At 32.3% G+C, this 18,311-nt stretch overlaps 1 protein-coding gene and 1 long non-coding RNA gene across 2 annotated transcripts in view; both read left to right on the top strand.

The window, feature by feature from the left end:
- The window catches only part of LOC106099659, a 42,712-nt gene extending 31,448 nt beyond the window's left edge, over positions 1 to 11,264 (top strand). The window contains exons 2-3 of the long non-coding RNA XR_001225396.1: positions 7,146 to 7,451; positions 11,120 to 11,264. This is a non-coding gene — a long non-coding RNA (uncharacterized LOC106099659). The remainder of the gene's footprint in view (positions 1 to 7,145; positions 7,452 to 11,119) is intronic.
- A 2,245-nt stretch (positions 11,265 to 13,509) lies between these two features.
- On the top strand, positions 13,510 to 17,308 carry LOC106099658 (transcription initiation factor IIB). The gene is made up of 5 exons (XM_013278257.1): positions 13,510 to 13,600; positions 13,800 to 13,910; positions 14,109 to 14,409; positions 14,850 to 15,206; positions 15,844 to 17,308. The coding sequence occupies exons 1-5, from the start codon at positions 13,584 to 13,586 to the stop codon at positions 16,003 to 16,005; spliced, it is 948 nt and encodes a 315-aa protein (XP_013133711.1). The 5' UTR covers positions 13,510 to 13,583; the 3' UTR covers positions 16,006 to 17,308.
- The last annotated feature ends 1,003 nt before the right edge of the window (positions 17,309 to 18,311 follow it).

An 18,311-nucleotide genomic window follows, 5' to 3' on the forward strand; every position in this document is an offset into this window, starting at 1 on the left:
AAAAATTGGAAACAAAGAAGTCCGGTTAACAGATACTTGCGACTACGTCCGCGTGATTAAAAATAGCCTATGTTACTCACAGATAAATTACCTTTCTAACGGTGCAAGAATTTTCAAAATCGGCCCAGTAGTTTTTGATTTCAATGCATACAAAAATACAAATCTTTCCTCTTTATAATATTAGTATAAATATAAACGTTATTAAAAGGTAAAGTCCTCTACTAAATGCGCAAAAACTTATCATTGTGACTGTAATCATACGAGTACGTACGTAACACAAACACTGCGTCGTGGCCGCGAGATTATGTAACACATGTTTATCATTACATAAAGAATAAATCTCTATATTACGTTCGCATACATAATCTAAGTATTTTCTTCTAGAACAATCACGAATCTTCTAAATTCCTGGCTACGTATCACGTATAACTTTGAACAGATAATAACTGAACTGGATATGGCTTGTGCAGGGATTTTTTTTTACTGTATTATGTTCATCAGAACATAATACAGTAAAAAAAAAATCCCTAAAGAATATAAAGACAAAGGCAGGTTGATACCTGCCTTTGTCTTTAATTAGTCGGCACAGTATGTTCTGCTGTTCGATACATGCAACCGTCATATCTGAAGTCACTCCCTTCATATGCATCTTATACATAATTCATCTTTCTTCGGCCTTCCTCTACTTGTAGCCATCAACAATTTTAATAACTATTTTCTGTTTTATACGCTAACCTCTTGCGTCTCAATTTCTGCTTCACTGACACTACTTTCAAACAACCTCTAATATACACACTCTTAACTTTATTCCTTTTAGTTTATACTAGCTGTTCTCGTGCGGCTTCATCAGCATGAAATAATAAAAACTTTTATTGTTTACATTTATCAAATTCTCAATTGCAAATGACAAAATACCAATTACCTTACTATGGCAATTTTGCTTCGTTGATGTTGGCAGCAACTTATGGTCTCTTTCCCACATTAGCGTTTTTATCTAAAATATTTACCTCCTAAGTTTAACGGCGTAAAATATATAGCCTAAAGCGTGACGTAAGTGTAGGGCTTTATGTAACAAGAATAATTATTAAAAAATATCAAAAATATGCTGTAATTGCTGACATCTTAAGCAACAAAGAAGTGTGTGTTTACGCTTTATTTTAATAGTATAGAAGTATAGATGAAAATTTTCGTATAGATATAGATATAGATATACATAGATAATATAGAAGTATAGCTATAGATAGTATAGATAACGGCATTTTAATATAATTTAAAATTCATAAAATCAAAAGAACCAGTTAATAGCTTTTAATGCTTTTTTTCTTCCAGTACAACAACATTATTGTTATTAATGAAAATAACCTCCATAATACTGTGTCAACGGAATGTATATTATTTTTAATTTCGTCTCTGTCGCGGCGTTGACAATATTCAATCTTACGAGATATCTACAGATGATAGGCATAAAAAAAAATTAATGTAGTTAATCTATTTTATCATTGACATGTTTCATGATAGCATAACTGACTCATTTTATATCTTTCTGATCGTTTTTATTTAAATTATATTTGATAATATTGATTTAAAACATTTAGCACATGGTTATCACAAGTGTAATTAATATTGACACTAATAAGTGAAATATTATGTCTCCGATATAATCTTAAAAGCGTCATAAAAAACTCTTCATTTTTTTATAACATAAGGTGGCAAACGAGCAAGCGGCAACCTGATTCCGCCAAAATGGCGAAGCAACCGCTGCCCATAGACATCCACAATTGCAGATGCGTTGCCTTCATTCTCATTAGAAAATCCCGTGTTTTGTTTCACTTAGTTTCCAGTGTTCAAGTACTAGCTAATTCTGAATGAGGTACTAGGAATTTATTTGTCCGATAAAGTAGAGTAGACGTTCTAAAGTAATCTGCGAAACGCAAACTATTTTATTTGTCAGATAATTTATTTCTTACTAGCTTTCGCCCGCGACTCCGTCCGCGTGGTATTAAAAAAAAACAAAAATAAGTACCCTGTGTGTTCTTCCATACTCTGCTCTACATCTATGCCAATTTTCATTCAGATCCGTTCAGCCGTTTAGGCTACAAACTCTAACAAACATCCATCTATCCATCCATCCATCCATCCATCCATCCATCCATCCATCTAAACTTTCGCATTTATAATATTAGTAAGCAGTAAGATCTAGCAAAACTGCTGGATAAGTTAAAAGTAAACGTAGAAACAATAAAGTCTTTGACATTGTGAATCAATCCCTTAGACTAGTTCATGATATAGAAAATCGTTACATTTTATTTGGACAATACTTTGTCTGTCATTAGGAATCGTCAAAGACAATTAGCATAGATAAAGAGGAGTTTAAACTATGTTGAAATATGAGTCATTTGTAATGTATCGCAGAATGTTCGCGAGGTCGGCCCTTTAGAATCTTGTTAGAAAATGTTCTAGTAATTGTTTTATAGCCTATTAGTACACATTTGAGTAACACCGAAGTGCAATAATTGCACAATATTTTGTCCATTTGTGGCCCTTTTGAAATAGGAAGCGTGACTCAACATATTAGGAGAAAGAATTGTACGTCATTTGTCATAGATGAACAATGAATGACTATTTTTAACTATGAATTGTTATATTATATTTTACGTTTTACATCTTTTAATGTTTATAAGTAGTTATGTATTTTATCAATTGCTTTTGAAATTAATAGTTTTCCATCCTAATGCTATAAAATCGTGGATGATAATTTAAAAATGTATGTAGGTATTTGAAATTCGTCAAACATTGGCGGTCATGAATTATTTCATCGTACTTCCTTATTTTCCTTAATCTCTATTCAACTTTGGGATTTCCTGGGTTTTTCAGATTCGTATTGAATTTTAAATCTTTCATGTAATGTTGATAAAAGTGTAAACTTTTTCAACCACTCACTGTTGGTTGATACGACTACATTTTTATTATGTGATAAAAGTATAAATATAGATAAAACATGCTATTCATTTGTTGTAGATATAATTATCACAACACTTATTATCATAAAAAATTATGCTTTAGATACAAAGTCAAAATTAACTGACTTACGTTAAGTTATAGCAATGTACTATGATAGTCAAATTCGCCAGTAAATACCCATGGTGACGTTCATTTACTTTCTGGATTCTTCTGGAAAAGAGAAACACTTTATTATCTTACGTCACATTTTTTTTTATAACATAAGGTGGCAAACGAGCAAGCGGCCGCCAGAATCCGTCAAAATAGCGAAGCGACCGCTGCCCATAGACATCCGCAATTGCAGATGCGTTGCCTACCCCTATCCGACGGAGGAGGAGACACACATAAAGAGGATACTTCCTCTTCCTATGCATCTCCTCCACCGTCAAATCCACTTCATCTTCCCATCTACTCCTTATAAGAAAGGGGTGGTAAAGGGAAAGGGACTTAAATTAGGCCAGCGGCACCATACTCATCAGACAAAACACGGAATTGCTTCCATTTTACGCCTGTCTTCTGTGTGGTCGTGCTATTACACTGGGCGTGCCAGCCCATTCGTGCTAAGATGTTAAAGCGGGCACTATCACTGCCACATACGTGGAATCAGTAAACTGACCCATTTTCATACTTTATTTGTTTCATTTATTGATGATACCAAGAGCTCATGTATAGTAATAACCAAACTTTACTTGTTTACGTGTCTATGGATGCAGCGCTTGAGTCCGTTCGTGCCTTTTATTTATGAAAACCCATTTTTATAGATATGCGTTCGCAGATAACTACGAGCTGGCATTAAGTTTGAATCCCTTAATACGGATTAGCTACCCCAGGGATGACGAACCACTGGCACGCGTGACATAAATGCCACACGACATATCTTTTGTACTCGATAATCATAAAAACACTACGAAAAAAATATGAAGAAGGTGTACCATGGAATTGACGTAATAATCGCAGTCAAAATTATTTGATGCCACGTCTAAGACTGCATTAATTTTTTTTTTTAAATGGCACTTTGGTGCATAAATGTTCGCCACCCCTGAGCCACCCAATGATGTAACTAAAACATCAGAATACGATGAATCAAACTTCATACCGATGCTGTCCTGATTCATTATGATTCCGACTCAACATAACATGATGTGTTCGCATTGTCTTCGTAATAACTATTTGATTACGGATTTGATTAACCCGTGTAGAATATCTATCTTCTATATATATATATATACACATATAGTAGTAGTAGTGTCTGTTTGTAATATTAAAAAAAATAAAGATTTCGGGAAGATGATGTATTTGCGTTGCTGATTACGAAAATCGCATTTTTTTTGTCTATCTGTCTGTCTGTCCGCAAGCTGCGTTTGTTCCGAGTAATCTCCGAAACGGCTAGCCTGATTTCATATTATATAATACATTGCGTTTTTTATCTCAATCTTGCATAGACGAAGTCGCGGACAACAGCTAGTTGTTAATAAGGAAGAATGTAACTATTGTATAAAATTATAAGTTAATAATGTATTTTCCCATCCTATATGATATATTTAATGCTTGTTTTTTCTCTTATTAATTGTTTTTCTTGGGAAATTCGCAACCGGTGCGAATGCTCTAATTTAGATCCTTCTTTTATAGTTTGCACAATATTTTGCCCGAGGATTTGTCGAATATAATACAAATCTGGATACACCAGGCTTTTGGTTTGATACGTTGAATATTGCATTAAAATATTTTTAAAACTCAAGTTACATACTAAGCCGATTAAATTCAACAAAGTACAAATTATTACTTGATTCTTCTATTTTTAAAATTCGTATCTGCCTAATAAATCCACAACAATTTACTATCGTATATCACCGCCAATAAATCAGTTTCATTAATCTATTTCAATTTATACTCGTAGTTAATTTACACAGAAACTGTCCCAATCAATAGTTGTAATGGTTTTTAAATTAATGGACACGCAGCGAACGACATAAATTTGTTGTTGGGTGAACGAAACTAGTCGCGTCAACCCTAACTAAAGCCGACCCGATCGTTTGCATTCAAACGTAATTCAAGGGTCTATTTGATTTTTTTATTTATGTTCTATATTTAAAATTAGTAATTTACACTACTGTACCACTAATAATACAAAGAATTCGATTAAAATGAAATACTCTTCAAAATTAATCTAGCCTGAGCCCTCATTCTTACCGGCGCTTTTTAACGCGCGTTAAAAAAACGTTTATAGAACAAATACATATATCAGTTCAAATGGCATTTCGCAATTAAAACGCGACGATTTTAATCGCCTAGTTTTACATTTTGTGCAAGAGTCGTACTATAGCGTTCTTAATTCGACACTTGTTAACCCCGTCTTTAAAATATAGCCAGGCCGCGTTAAAAAATAGCTAGTGCGAATGCGAAGGGTACTTTGCAAGAATATGGCTGGATTTATGTTACGTAATAAACGCCTTCCCCCACATCAGTAGTCTTTGAACATTAGACTTTGAGCATTAGGAAGAAGTGTTAATCGCACCTAAATGTATTCTTATTCAAATTAAATGTTGATTCGTATTCAAGTTGTGTTTCCAGCCTTGAGGATTTTACTTTTTCCGTAAACCAACTGTGTTTTTTTTGTTTGATTTGTTTGTATACAAAAAAGTGTTTGCGGAAAACGTTTAACTAGTCACAATCATCTTCAGACATTGATATATTTAAGAGGAGAGTAGAATAATCTTAGTATGTAGAATTCATGGTCATGGGCATAATTTTTGTATTTACATAACTAGGTATTTAGTTCTGGTGTTCAAATTAATATTAAGAGGCTATATTACACTAGCTATAGTCCAGGACTCAGTCCGCGCCGAATTAAAAAAAAAGTACCTTTGTGTTTTTAGAGACTATGTTCTGGATGTATCCATGCATCTCAACTTTCGCATTTACGATATTAGTAAAATGAGAATCCGAATCGTTTTGGTAAATATACACAAGCAAAAAGAAAGAAGTCACAGAGTAAAGTACACCTAAATAATAAATAATTTTTATGAAAATTTTACATTATCGTATTCTTTAGATAAATTCTTTCTTTTTACACATACTTTTTTACTACCATGTTAAATTGATTTCTTCCCTTTTTAAAGATTTTTTCGTTGATGCGATTCCGTCATCAATTAAACTTCCGAATTAACATATCTTAAGATACAAAATGTTATACCGATATGCCTATTTCAAAACACTTATGCCTAACCGCGTTAGGCAACCTCCCAGTTGCATAGTAATGGTTTGCAAAAATTTTGCAGTGCATTGACTATCGCATCTGAAGTAAGGTCAACTCGCCGTCGATATAAGTGCAACCTAAATACTCAAGGAAAACTGGAAGTGCTTTCGATTCGAGATTCGTTAACTTTATCGAAACAAATGTTAAAGTTTCTAGTGTTAAGTAGGCAGTTAAGATCAGATCATCGTGCCCTTTCCAAAAATCGCTATTTCTTTAGTATAGTGATGAAAAATTTGCATATTTACAAAAAAAGATGGCGGTCTTCTCGCAAATTCCGCCATCGTTAGATTTAAGGGTATGATTTTTTATTATTTTGCGGGTAAAATAAATGACTGTGAAAATTAATGTCTTATTTACTGGGTTTTAAGAATGATCGGCATAAATAATTTGTTTATTCTTTCATTTCGAAAACTGTGAAGTAAGAAATAAGTAGTCGTTGATAGAATCTTTGAAATTTCGTTGTTACATAAACAACTATAAACGAATATTTTACTATTTTCAACGTAAAAAAAAGTTATAATTTTAGTGCTCTTTACGGCGGCTCTAAAATAACTATTAACTAATATTAAATTGGGCTTAAAACTAGATAGAATAAAGTTTAGAAATTTTGTGCTAAAATTGAAATCTTACTAAACATAAGACAAAAAAAAAATATTTAAGCAATTAATTATAAAAAGCAAACTTTAGTTACCTCGATTTCTGATTATAATTGAAATCTTAAAATGGTATTTAAAAAAATTGCCTAACTTTGTAAAAAAGACAAAGGAACGTTAAATTTTATGCCAATTTCATATGTGAATCGTTCCGTTCCATGTTCAAATTGTGTCGACGGATGAGCATAGACAAAATATTTGTTTTTTTTTTTTGATTAGTTTTTTTTTCTTTTCAGCAGGCGTACGCAACATTTGGCGAGCGATCCAAGTTCGATTACCAATTTAGGACCTTGAGTGCGGTTGAGGCTGTTTGCCACTCGATTGCTTATTATAAATTTCACCGTTATGAAATGTTGCGTTACTGAAACGACGTATATTGCTAAATGATCTATGTCTGACGAGATATTAGACCAATAGACATTATATTTTTAATTTTAAACAAAGATAGTCAACAAAACATATTTGTATTACAAAACCAACGGGCGGAATTACAATGTACAATATTTGTGTCAACTATGTACCCGAACAACACTAATTACCAGGTATGTATTGACAATAATAATTATTTTTCGAAAAACAACAGATCTCGGACACGTATACGAATGTTTCATTTTTCCCTTAACAAATATCAGATCAAAGATTAAATTAGGCAAAGATTGACATATTTTACTTACTATATCGTGATCTTTATCCAACTTGATAAGCAATAAACAAAAAAAAACATTAAACAGTAAATCACATGTTATTGTCATCATTAGTCATGGTACAAAAACTACGCATTAGGGGAAAAGTCAAGTTACTCACACATGAATCATGGAATACTCAATTTATCGAATGATGAGACCAATTCATCTGATAATAGTTGATAATGCCTGGCTTAACATAGAGTAATGTTTATTTAGAAATACACATACGACATATTCGTGCAGGCGCCACTTTTACGTCACGAAAAAAAAGAAACTAAATACTCTGTAAAGGATTTCCTTGCCAAAAACTCTTAGGTATTACTGCCAATAGCCGATACCCTTTCTTTGTAAAAATAAAATATTTTACGGTTTTATTTGTACATTTTGTGTTGTAGCTGTGAATTGTCGCATTAAGATTATAAGTCGTAACATCTTAATCTTCAAGATTTCGAGAATTTCAACGTAATTGTTAATTTAAAAATCTTGTGCAATTGTTATTTTGAGTAGAGGTATATTTAACAATCATGTAAAGAACCATACAGCAGCACCACTGTTGCGTGACTGAGCTATTTTAACAGGGGAAGTACCATTTAAAATGAAGACGTATTTATAAGTTTGCTGCGATTTATACAGTTTGTCTATGACGTTTCTGATTGGTCTAAATCTTACTTCTTACTAATATTATAAATGCGAAAGTTTAGATGGATGGATGGATGGATGGATGTTTGTTAGCGTTTGTAGCCTAAATGGCTGAACGGATCTCCATGAAATTTGGCACAGGTTTAGAGCATAGTCTGGAAGAACACATAGGCTACTTTTTATCCCGGGAATAGTTACGGTTCACGTAGGATTCATTAATTTAGTTTTTTAATGTTTACTCGATCATTCTGCAACGGTTCAACATATCTTATTGAAATTTGGCACAGATATAAAACAAAGTCTGGAGTACACATGGGATAAGCTTCATCCCCGATAAATGTCCGGTTCCCAAGGGATAACGCAGCTTTTTGTAATTTATATTGTTCGTATGTTTTCTAATGCCACGCGGACGAAGTCGCGGGCAACAGCTCGTACCATTATACATGTGAGGCCTTATTTGCGTGTTTCCACCGTCAAAATATTTGTAAAAAACAATCCCTGTGATCACATGCGTCGCAAGCAGATGTACAGACTAGGTCTATGTTTGCTGTCAATGTTATGGACTTATTGAAAGTAGTTTTAATATCATAACATTTTTTTATTCTCTAGTCCCCTCTGATGATTCCCTTGTCTGTGATCTTTCAGGAAATAATATAGAAGTGTTTTTGCATTTTAAAATCCCCGATAATTAACAGTTTCAATTATAAAAAATCTTCAAACTAAGAAATATAAATAAACCGAATATCGTGACACACGTTTTTTCCATAATTTAATATTTTAAGCTAAAATCAACACGTCATTATCTTATAAAAGGATATGTTATAATTACTTTGTACTTTCTTTTTATCATATAATAGTATGCAAGTCATTATGATATCGTGACGTTTGCACAATAATTTATGAATCACAAATAAACCAAGACTGACATAATAAAACATATTAAATACTTTATCATTTAAAAATAAAATAAGTAACTTGTTTACTATTCACTATCATCGATTGTGCTGGTTTTCTCTTCTGGAATTAACTATAAGTAGATATTGGTCTGTAACGGGAAAAACTATAATGATTTATTCCTCTACTAGCTTTTGCCAGTAACTCCGTCAGCGTGTAATAAAAAAATGTAAGTAGTGTTTTCTTCCAGACTATGCTCTATATCTATGCCAAATATCGTCCAGATCCGTTTAGCCGTTTAGGCTACAAGCTCTAACAAACCATCCATCTAAACGTTCGCATTTTTAATATTAGTAAACAAAATCTTGTATTAATGACTCACACATTTAGTTGAATTATTCTGTCATTACTGTATTTAAAACTAGAGTTCGTCCGCGACTCCGTCCGCGTGGAATTAAAAAAAAACAAAAGTGAGTAGCCTATGTGTTTTCCCAACTATCCTCTATATCTATGCCAAATTTCATCGAGATCCGTTCAGCCGTTTACGCTACAAACTCTAACAAACATCCATCTAAACTTTCACATTTATAATATTAGTAAGAAGTAAGATTACAACAATCAATTCGAAATTTAAATATTTTTTTATTAAAAAAGTTTAGATACCACTTCCGGGTGCTTCGATATCCGTTACCTGTACAGCGTGAACGTCGCAATGAATCACCGCTTATCAGCTGTGAGCTGTGAACTACCGATTCAATATGCAAATGCTTCACGTGCTACGTGACGCTTCCGTGTACACTGTATCTATACATTTACTCACAAAGCATTCACCGTAATGTTAGGTCTCATACCAATTAATAATACTTTATTAAATACTTAGTAAGTCACATTTATAAAGGGCATTTAGAGGAGTAAAGTAACTAAACGTGTAACAACAAATTTTAGTCAAGTAGATTAGCTAGTTACATAGACGTGAGCATTATAGCTACCAAGTTACTTGCCTAGTACGCTCTAGTCGTTAGGGAGATCTCTAGTGTAGATTTACAATGATATATCTACACTAAGGGACTACTTAAGTATCCCTTTAATGTGATTGAAAGAATACTAAGCACAGGTCAAGCTTGTAACCGTGTTAAAATGTTTATGAATATCGGGGCTACACTATGTAAGACTAACAAAGAGTTTCTCCATAAATTGAAGTTATAAGAAAGTAACTAATCCAAGGTATAAAAAAAGTCAAGATTTGTTTCGATACTTCGATCATATTTTACATTTAATATGAAAATTATTTATTTAAATTACATTTAATGGTATTAATTACATTAGGAAACTTGATAAGTTATAAAGTCTTTAATTATTAAAATATAGTTTTGTGTTCATATTTATTTATATTCTATAATTATCGTTACACTCTAGTGTGTGAACACCTTTATAAACTGAATTCAAAATGACCTGCCATGACCTTTAGTATTTCTCAAGTCAAGTAGTGTTCACATTTACTACGATTATGACATTTTGTATTAACGCAATTAATTATTTTCTTAACAGCTGATTGCTCTATTCTATGCAAGGAAAACATTTCTATCTAATTCAAGAGCATTTGCTGTTTATATTGTAAATTCGAAAGTTTAGATGGATGTTTGTTAGAGTTTGTAACCTAAACTGCTGAACGGATATCGATGAAATTTATCATAGATATAGAGGATAGTCTGGAAGAACTCATAGGCAACTTTCTTTTTTTTTATTTCCACGCGGACGGAGTCGTTGGCGAAATCTACTAATATGTAATAGTTTATGTTGTTGCAGACCTTGTTGGTAAATTCGTGTTTCAAGTGATATAGTAATTTAATACAAGTTTTTTAAGGATTTTTTTAAGTATACGAATTTGCCAATCATATAGAACCTTTAAATAACTGACCTGCGCAACAGCCGTAGTTAGTTTGATTTGTGTTAACCTGTCTTATGTTAAAAGCTGACCTGTTTACTCCAAGGGCAACCAGTGCACTGCACATAGATCTGGCGTTGAACGGACAAACATTGCATGCCCTTATAGACGGGACAATTTGAGACCTTACCATATGGCAAGTTACTTTTTAAAGTATAATTATTTAGAGATTGGTACAGTTTTTAGCGTTAGGAATGGAAGGTTTTTAGTCTTTTTAAATAATGTTACTAATTAAGGATAAGTTTCTTAACTATCTCTCAAATTTTGAAAATCTTACTAATATTATAAATGCCAATGTTTAGATGGATACATGGATCTTTCTTAGAGTTTGTAGATAAAACTGCTGAAGAAATCTCCGTGAAATTTGGAACAGATATAGAGGATAGTCTGGAAGAACACATAGGCTACCTATTTTTTTTTTAATTCCACGTTGACGGAGTCGCTTGCGAAAGCTAGTTTTACAAACGTTTCATAGGATTCTATTTTAACTTAAAAATGTTTAACTTTATGAACTAATTTTATTTCTAAGTCGTGTTTTCGTTAAACAAAGTAACGACAGTTGCATTGCAATAAAATAACCTATTGCTGGCGCAGGCGCAGCGCAGAGTTTCAACACTTGGATGTATTGCTGTTCTTACAGCATGCCTTTCGTAGCAAGGTTTCCTTGACGGGTTTCTTATGAAATGACGTCATTACGTTACATTTCAATATACCAATCTTTATTACATCACATTACGCGTATACGTTAACGCTTTATGTTAAAGAGGTAGACAAGGAATGAAACTGTGGCAATACTTGATTCAAAAAATCTCTTTGGTTGGTATTTTCAAGTGCAAAAGGATGGTATTGAAAAAATACATCGCACGACGTCGCGTTTCCTATTGCATTTACCTTTCAGGACTCTATGGACAATGGGAAGAATCTTTATTTTATAAAATCATATAAGCTGGAATTTTTCAATTACAATCATCGTATTTTTAAGCAACAATTTTCTTACTTTTACTTATATTATAAATACGAAAGTTTAGATGGATAGATGGATGTTTGTTAGAATGTGTAGCCTAAACAGCTGAACGGATCTCGATGAAATTTGGCATAGATGTAGAGGATCGTCTGGAACACATAGACTATTTACTATTTTTTTTTAGTTCCACGCGGGCGAAGTTGCGGGCTAAAACTATTTCACTGTAATGTATTAACTATAAAATAAATGTGTCATTTAAACGGTCTTCGTTTTTACCTTCAAGCGTAATGTTAACCATAATGTATTTTTACTCACTGATAAGTGATATGAATATTAATTACCTACAAACATCCGTGCCGACGATAACAAAGTATTTACTTCGTTGTTACAAAAATAAATTGTACAAATATTGTAGTTTATTGTTCAAATTTATCCACAGAGCCATCTAGTGACAATATAAAACAGAAGAATCACATTTCTGATCTTCCTAAGATTTCAAAGCACCTGTAAAATTGTTTTCAATGTTTCAATTGAAATAATAAGGTCATAATAGAAATATAATCTAATCAGGCGCTTCTCTATTAGAATAATTTGCCAGAAGAGTTTTGGGTATAAAATGCAATAACGAACTAACTATTCCAAGTGGTAAGACATTATACATTTGATTTTAAATTACATTCTCATATTTTTTTAAATAAAATACAATGAGTAATCTAATACAACGTTGCGGTAAGGTAATCTGAGCGCAGGCGCAGCAATAGCAAGCATTGACCCATTGGCCGAGATGCGAGATGCTGAGCGCACGAGCCCGTCAATGTCTCTGCCGCGCGTTCAAGTTGAGCCATAATTGTTCGATTGTTGGCTCATTGGTGAATGTTTGTTGCGATACACGCTCCTAATTACACCATCTGTTTCATTAATTACAGCATTCGAAGCTACCAAGGTGACAACTCGAGCCTTCATACTTTACACTTTACACAATACGAGGTTAGGTACGCTCGATTACATTAAAACCCTATAGATTTTAGAGGTCATGCGTCATGGTTAAATGTTTGTAATTAATTTTTATTTTATCTGATATATTTCGCTTTGGCTTATTAAACTATGGTTTTCTTGAGAGCTTGCAATTGTGCTACGTTAGCTTGATTGTTATATTTTTAATGATATTTAGGGATTTGTTATCAAGATTGAAGCTTGAAGCTCAATATGATTTCGCCTTTCTCCCAATTACGAAGTTACTATTTTGTTGACGTGTGGCGAGGTGTCTTAATAAGGACATGGAAATTATATTCAATCAAATGTATTTGTGGAAATCTAAAACTAAGAGAACGATAGTAGGAGTAAAGATAGGAACTAACCCACACAACTGAAAAAGGCATTTTATTTAAAATTTTTTGCAAATTATTAGAATTAGTAAATCTTCTAAAACCATAGAGTATAAACCTTAATGTTTATGGTTTGTGAATATTTTACTCTGTTATTTTCCATAGAGCTCGACTCAACGTTTGACTCTATTGTCTATGACATTCCGAATTGACAATCAATCATGGCGAGCACATCGAGGTTTGTTTTTAATATTTAATTGTGTTTTAATTTATTTCATGATTAAGTAAATATTCCTTTAAATGAACTAGCAAAGTCTACGTACCTTTATACTCAGAGTTATTAGCTTGTGTCTACACAGTTCTCTTAAAACTGATTAAAATATGGTTCATAATTGAGTATTGTATACCTTGTGTATTACTTTCTTTTGTATCTTTAGAATGGAGGCTAACAAAGTGGTGTGCTATGCTCACCCAGACGCACCACTTATTGAGGATTATAGAGCTGGTGACATGATCTGCTCGGAATGTGGTCTTGTAGTAGGAGACAGGTAATTATTTTGTACTCCATGATATTTCAAAACAACTAGTTTTTCTTGTCAATGCAACTTGTTTTATCAAATAAATGTGTAAAAATATCTTTATATGGAATTAGAACAAAAATACTAATTGGCTAATTTTGGATGTTTCTTTTTTATCTTTTTTTTATAAATCCATTTTATGTCTTATGATTTATTACATATTTCCAGGGTTATAGATGTCGGATCAGAATGGCGAACTTTCAGCAATGAGAAGTCTGGTGTGGATCCATCTCGTGTTGGTGGTCCTGAAAACCCCTTACTTTCCGGTGGCGATTTGTCCACTATCATAGGACCTGGTCGGGGTGATGCTTCATTTGATAGTTTTGGTGTGTCCAAGTATCAGAACAGACGAAACATTAGTAGTAATGACAGAGCACTTATTAATGCATTCCGAGAAATAAACACAATGGCCGACCGAATAAATCTGCCTAAAACTATTGTGGACAGAGCTAATAATTTGTTTAAACAGGTAATAGAAATGTATTTGAGTAATAATGTTTTGGGTACAATAAAATATTAATCCACTTTGATTTGACCAAATGACAAAACAACAGTTGCCTATAATTTTCTGTAATTACTCTGTTTACCTTTAATTGACAGGGGAGGGATTGCACAGAAAGAGGATGTAATCCTTCCTTTAGGATTCTCCCACTAAATTCTTTCGATTCACCAAAAGTTTTTAAAGAAGTAATTTTGTAACACTTTAATATATCTACTTCTATACTTATATTATAAAGAGGAAAGATTTGTATTTTTGGATGTATTGAAATAACTCAAAAGCTGCTGGGCTACTTTAAAAAAAATTTTACCTCTAACAGCTATGTTATCAGTGAGTAACATAGGCTATATTTTATATAGTTTCTTAATTTTATAATATTATAAAATGATTGTAACACTTTTGTTTTACAGGTCCATGATGGTAAAAATTTAAAAGGCAGAGCAAACGACGCTATTGCATCTGCCTGTCTCTATATTGCGTGTAGACAGGAAGGTGTACCGCGTACATTCAAAGAAATCTGTGCAGTCAGCAAAATAAGTAAAAGAGAAATTGGAAGGTGTTTCAAACTCATTCTTAAAGCACTCGAAACTTCAGTGGAACTTATCACTACGGCTGATTTCATGTCTCGGTTCTGTTCGAACCTTGGCTTGCCGAACTCAGTGCAACGTGCGGCTACACATATTGCTCGGAAAGCTGGTGAATTGGATATCGTCTCTGGTCGGAGTCCGATATCTGTGGCTGCGGCTGCTATATATATGGCGTCACAGGTGAGTTACGAAGTATTTGTGTAAATCGTAAATTCAGTAACATTTTGACCTACTTTTAATATTTTAGTTACATAAATTGCAAATTCAATTAGTTTTTATTGTGACTTGCTTTAGCATAAGAACAATTCAATCATTTTATACTTGTAAAGTAAAATTTTAGATGATTTTTTTATTAATTAAATTCTGAAACAGATTTGTACGAAATTTGGTATAGATGTATAAAGCTATTTAAGAAGTTTTTTTTGTCAATATTAATAAGCAGGATCCGATTTATAACTCTTTTTGATGCGGAATAACAGCCAGTTGGTCCCAATAATTTTAAAAATTACTCTATAGTTCTTCTTCTTCTTCTTCTTCTTCTTTTAATGATTAGTGGACCACATCGTTATTTCGATGATTTCAAAACTATATAGTTGTTTTTGAGTTTTTCTTAAAACATACCAAAAGTTGGTAATCTTTATCTTTAACTTGGTTTTCATTGTTAAAAAGATTATTAATTCTGAGCAAACAAAGTCGCAGGCGTGAGCGTAATAATAATATCGTAACAAAATTCTTTGAAATAATGATGCTTTCATGAATTTAAAATAATTAATTTTCCTTGTCAGATTTTTTTAAGGAATAATTGTTTGTGTTTCAGGCATCAGATGATAAGCGTAGTCAGAAAGAAATAGGAGACATCGCCGGTGTGGCTGATGTAACAATCCGACAGTCGTACAAGCTGATGTATCCGTTTGCTGTCAAATTGTTCCCCGAAGACTTCAAGTTCGCAACACCAATTGAGTTCCTGCCACAAATGTGAAATCCACTTAGTTCCAGTTAAGTTTAACTTGTAAGTTTATTGTTATCTTTGCAAATCTGTAATTGTTGTGCCAGTGGTTCCTAAATTACTTATTGTAACTTTAGTATTTACGAATATTTCGATTTTTAAATGACTAAAAAGAGCCCTACTGCTTAGGCTATTTTCACGCTATTGAACTTAAAGGGTGAATATATTGGTAAAAATTACTCTGTGAGAAAGAGTAATCATGGTTGCCATGGTTACTTTAATTCTCAACCAGAAGTAAGGAATTTGTCATTTGAGCATTTACATTTTGATATTTGCAATTGAATTTTTTACATATGTAAACTATAAAATAATATTTTCATTATAACATGGGTATGAACAATGAAATTTTAATAATTTAATTTCATTTTCAATTTAAAAGACTAGCCAGTCCAAAAATTGACTGATTTTAAATACTGCAGTGTCATTTAATTTGTTTTTTTCTTATGTATTTAGTTTTTTAACTTATGTTTTTTACTTTGGGTACCACTGGCCATACAATGTTCAATAGGTTACGGCTATGGGTAATATACAATTTACATATCTTATTTTAATAACAGTTTACATAGCTTGAATGTATGACTAAGAAATTACCAATTTGTATATTATGAACACTAAAATAGTAATAAAAAATATTGAGGTGGGAATACATATCCCAGTTAGCAATTGCATTTCACTGGTACAGGAGACCCTCGATAACTTAAACCTCGGTAACTTCAAAAAATAATATGTCCCCTTCCCATCAGAGTCCAAAACCTCTATAACATAGACCCTTGATAACTTAAAATATTTCGTGTTTCCCTTGGACTTTAACTTATAGAGGTTCTACTGTATAAGCAACTGATTTCTGCCAGTAACTGGCATGTGAAACTTTACTGGCTTTACTATGTGTGTTCCCACCCTTTGTGTATGTGAATGTAAAAATATATGTTGCATGTTTTGAATATTATAAAATGTAATCATGTAATAAATAAATATAGTCTGAACACAAAAAACTATATAAAATGTACCGATTAGATGTTACCAATATATCTGCATTTTGTATTATTTACCACTGTATTATTGTTTTATTAAAGTTTGAAGTAGATCTCCTGATTTTCGGTATTAATATAAACTTTGTCAAATATATAATGAATGTAAAAATGTTAGAAAGTAATAAAACAAGGCTCAAAACGACCAAACTATAGTGAAATTTACTCGAAATTGTTAATTTACTGTGATGACAAAGGTCCATATTCTGTTTTGACGACTTATTTCTAATAAACTAAAATTTATCAACCATATTTCTTATCAATAACCCTATAACTTTTCATTTATACTCTTCTTCAGTTTTAGTTAAATCTTACTAATGGTATAAAAAAAGACAAAAAAAAGTCTTGTTAAAAGACCTAGAAAGAGATGGATGGATTTTGTGAAAGGTGACATGATCAAGACGGGAGTGATGACTGAGATGACGGATGATAGAGTTATTTGGAGGACGAAAACCTAGGGGAGTAGGATAAGGCAGGGGAGATGATGATGATGTTATAAATGCGAAAGTTTAAATGGATGGGTGTTTGTTAAAGTTTGTAGCCTAAACTACTGAACGGATCTCTATGATATTTGGCTTGGAAGTAGAGCATAGCCTGGAAAACAAAGGCTGCTGTTTTTTTTAAATTCCACCCTAATGTAGTCGTGGGAGAAAACTAGTATGATATAACTTCCATTTTAATTTTGTTTCAAAATAAATTATCTAGTTTCCGAACAGCGGAAAATAATGTTTTTTAAAGATAGGATAGTGTAAATTTATATATTCGTATTTTTGAATACTAATAGGGGTATTAAGGGGTACTTAATAGTCAATTATTGCTGGGTTATTTAAGACTTGGCTAATAATTTTCTAGCGCCTCTAGGAGAATTCTATTGAAGCAGGTGTATTCACTTTATGAGAATTGCAGACGATAATGGCATTAAACTGGTATTTTAAGAAACCTTACAAATTAAATAAGACTATTCCAACTGCACTTTTAATATACATTGAAGTATACGTAAATTCTCTTATCTAATAATTACATGTTTGTGTTACTTTTAAAACCGAAAAAAAAAATTCAATACTAAAAATTAGGTAACACTACTTAGTCTGTTCTATGTAATATTTGAATCAAATGAATGTTCTTTTATCTTTAAATAAAATTGCGAGGACTATGCTCTGATTGTGGCAAAAAGATAAAACGGGCGTTCTCTACAGACAAAACTACGTTTATTCTTTTTTTAGCTAGGAAGAGTTTTCAATATGCTAAGTT

This window comes from Papilio polytes, unplaced genomic scaffold (assembly GCF_000836215.1).
Source record: "Papilio polytes unplaced genomic scaffold, Ppol_1.0 DF824102.1, whole genome shotgun sequence".
Classification (NCBI taxonomy): Eukaryota; Metazoa; Arthropoda; class Insecta; order Lepidoptera; family Papilionidae; genus Papilio; species Papilio polytes.

Excerpts from the sequence above, each read along its gene's own strand:
- LOC106099658 (XM_013278257.1), top strand. Across the intron at positions 13,911-14,108 it reads GGTCTTGTAGTAGGAGACAG|GGTTATAGATGTCGGATCAG; the intron begins GTAATTATTTTG and ends ACATATTTCCAG. Across the intron at positions 14,410-14,849 it reads CTAATAATTTGTTTAAACAG|GTCCATGATGGTAAAAATTT; the intron begins GTAATAGAAATG and ends TTTGTTTTACAG.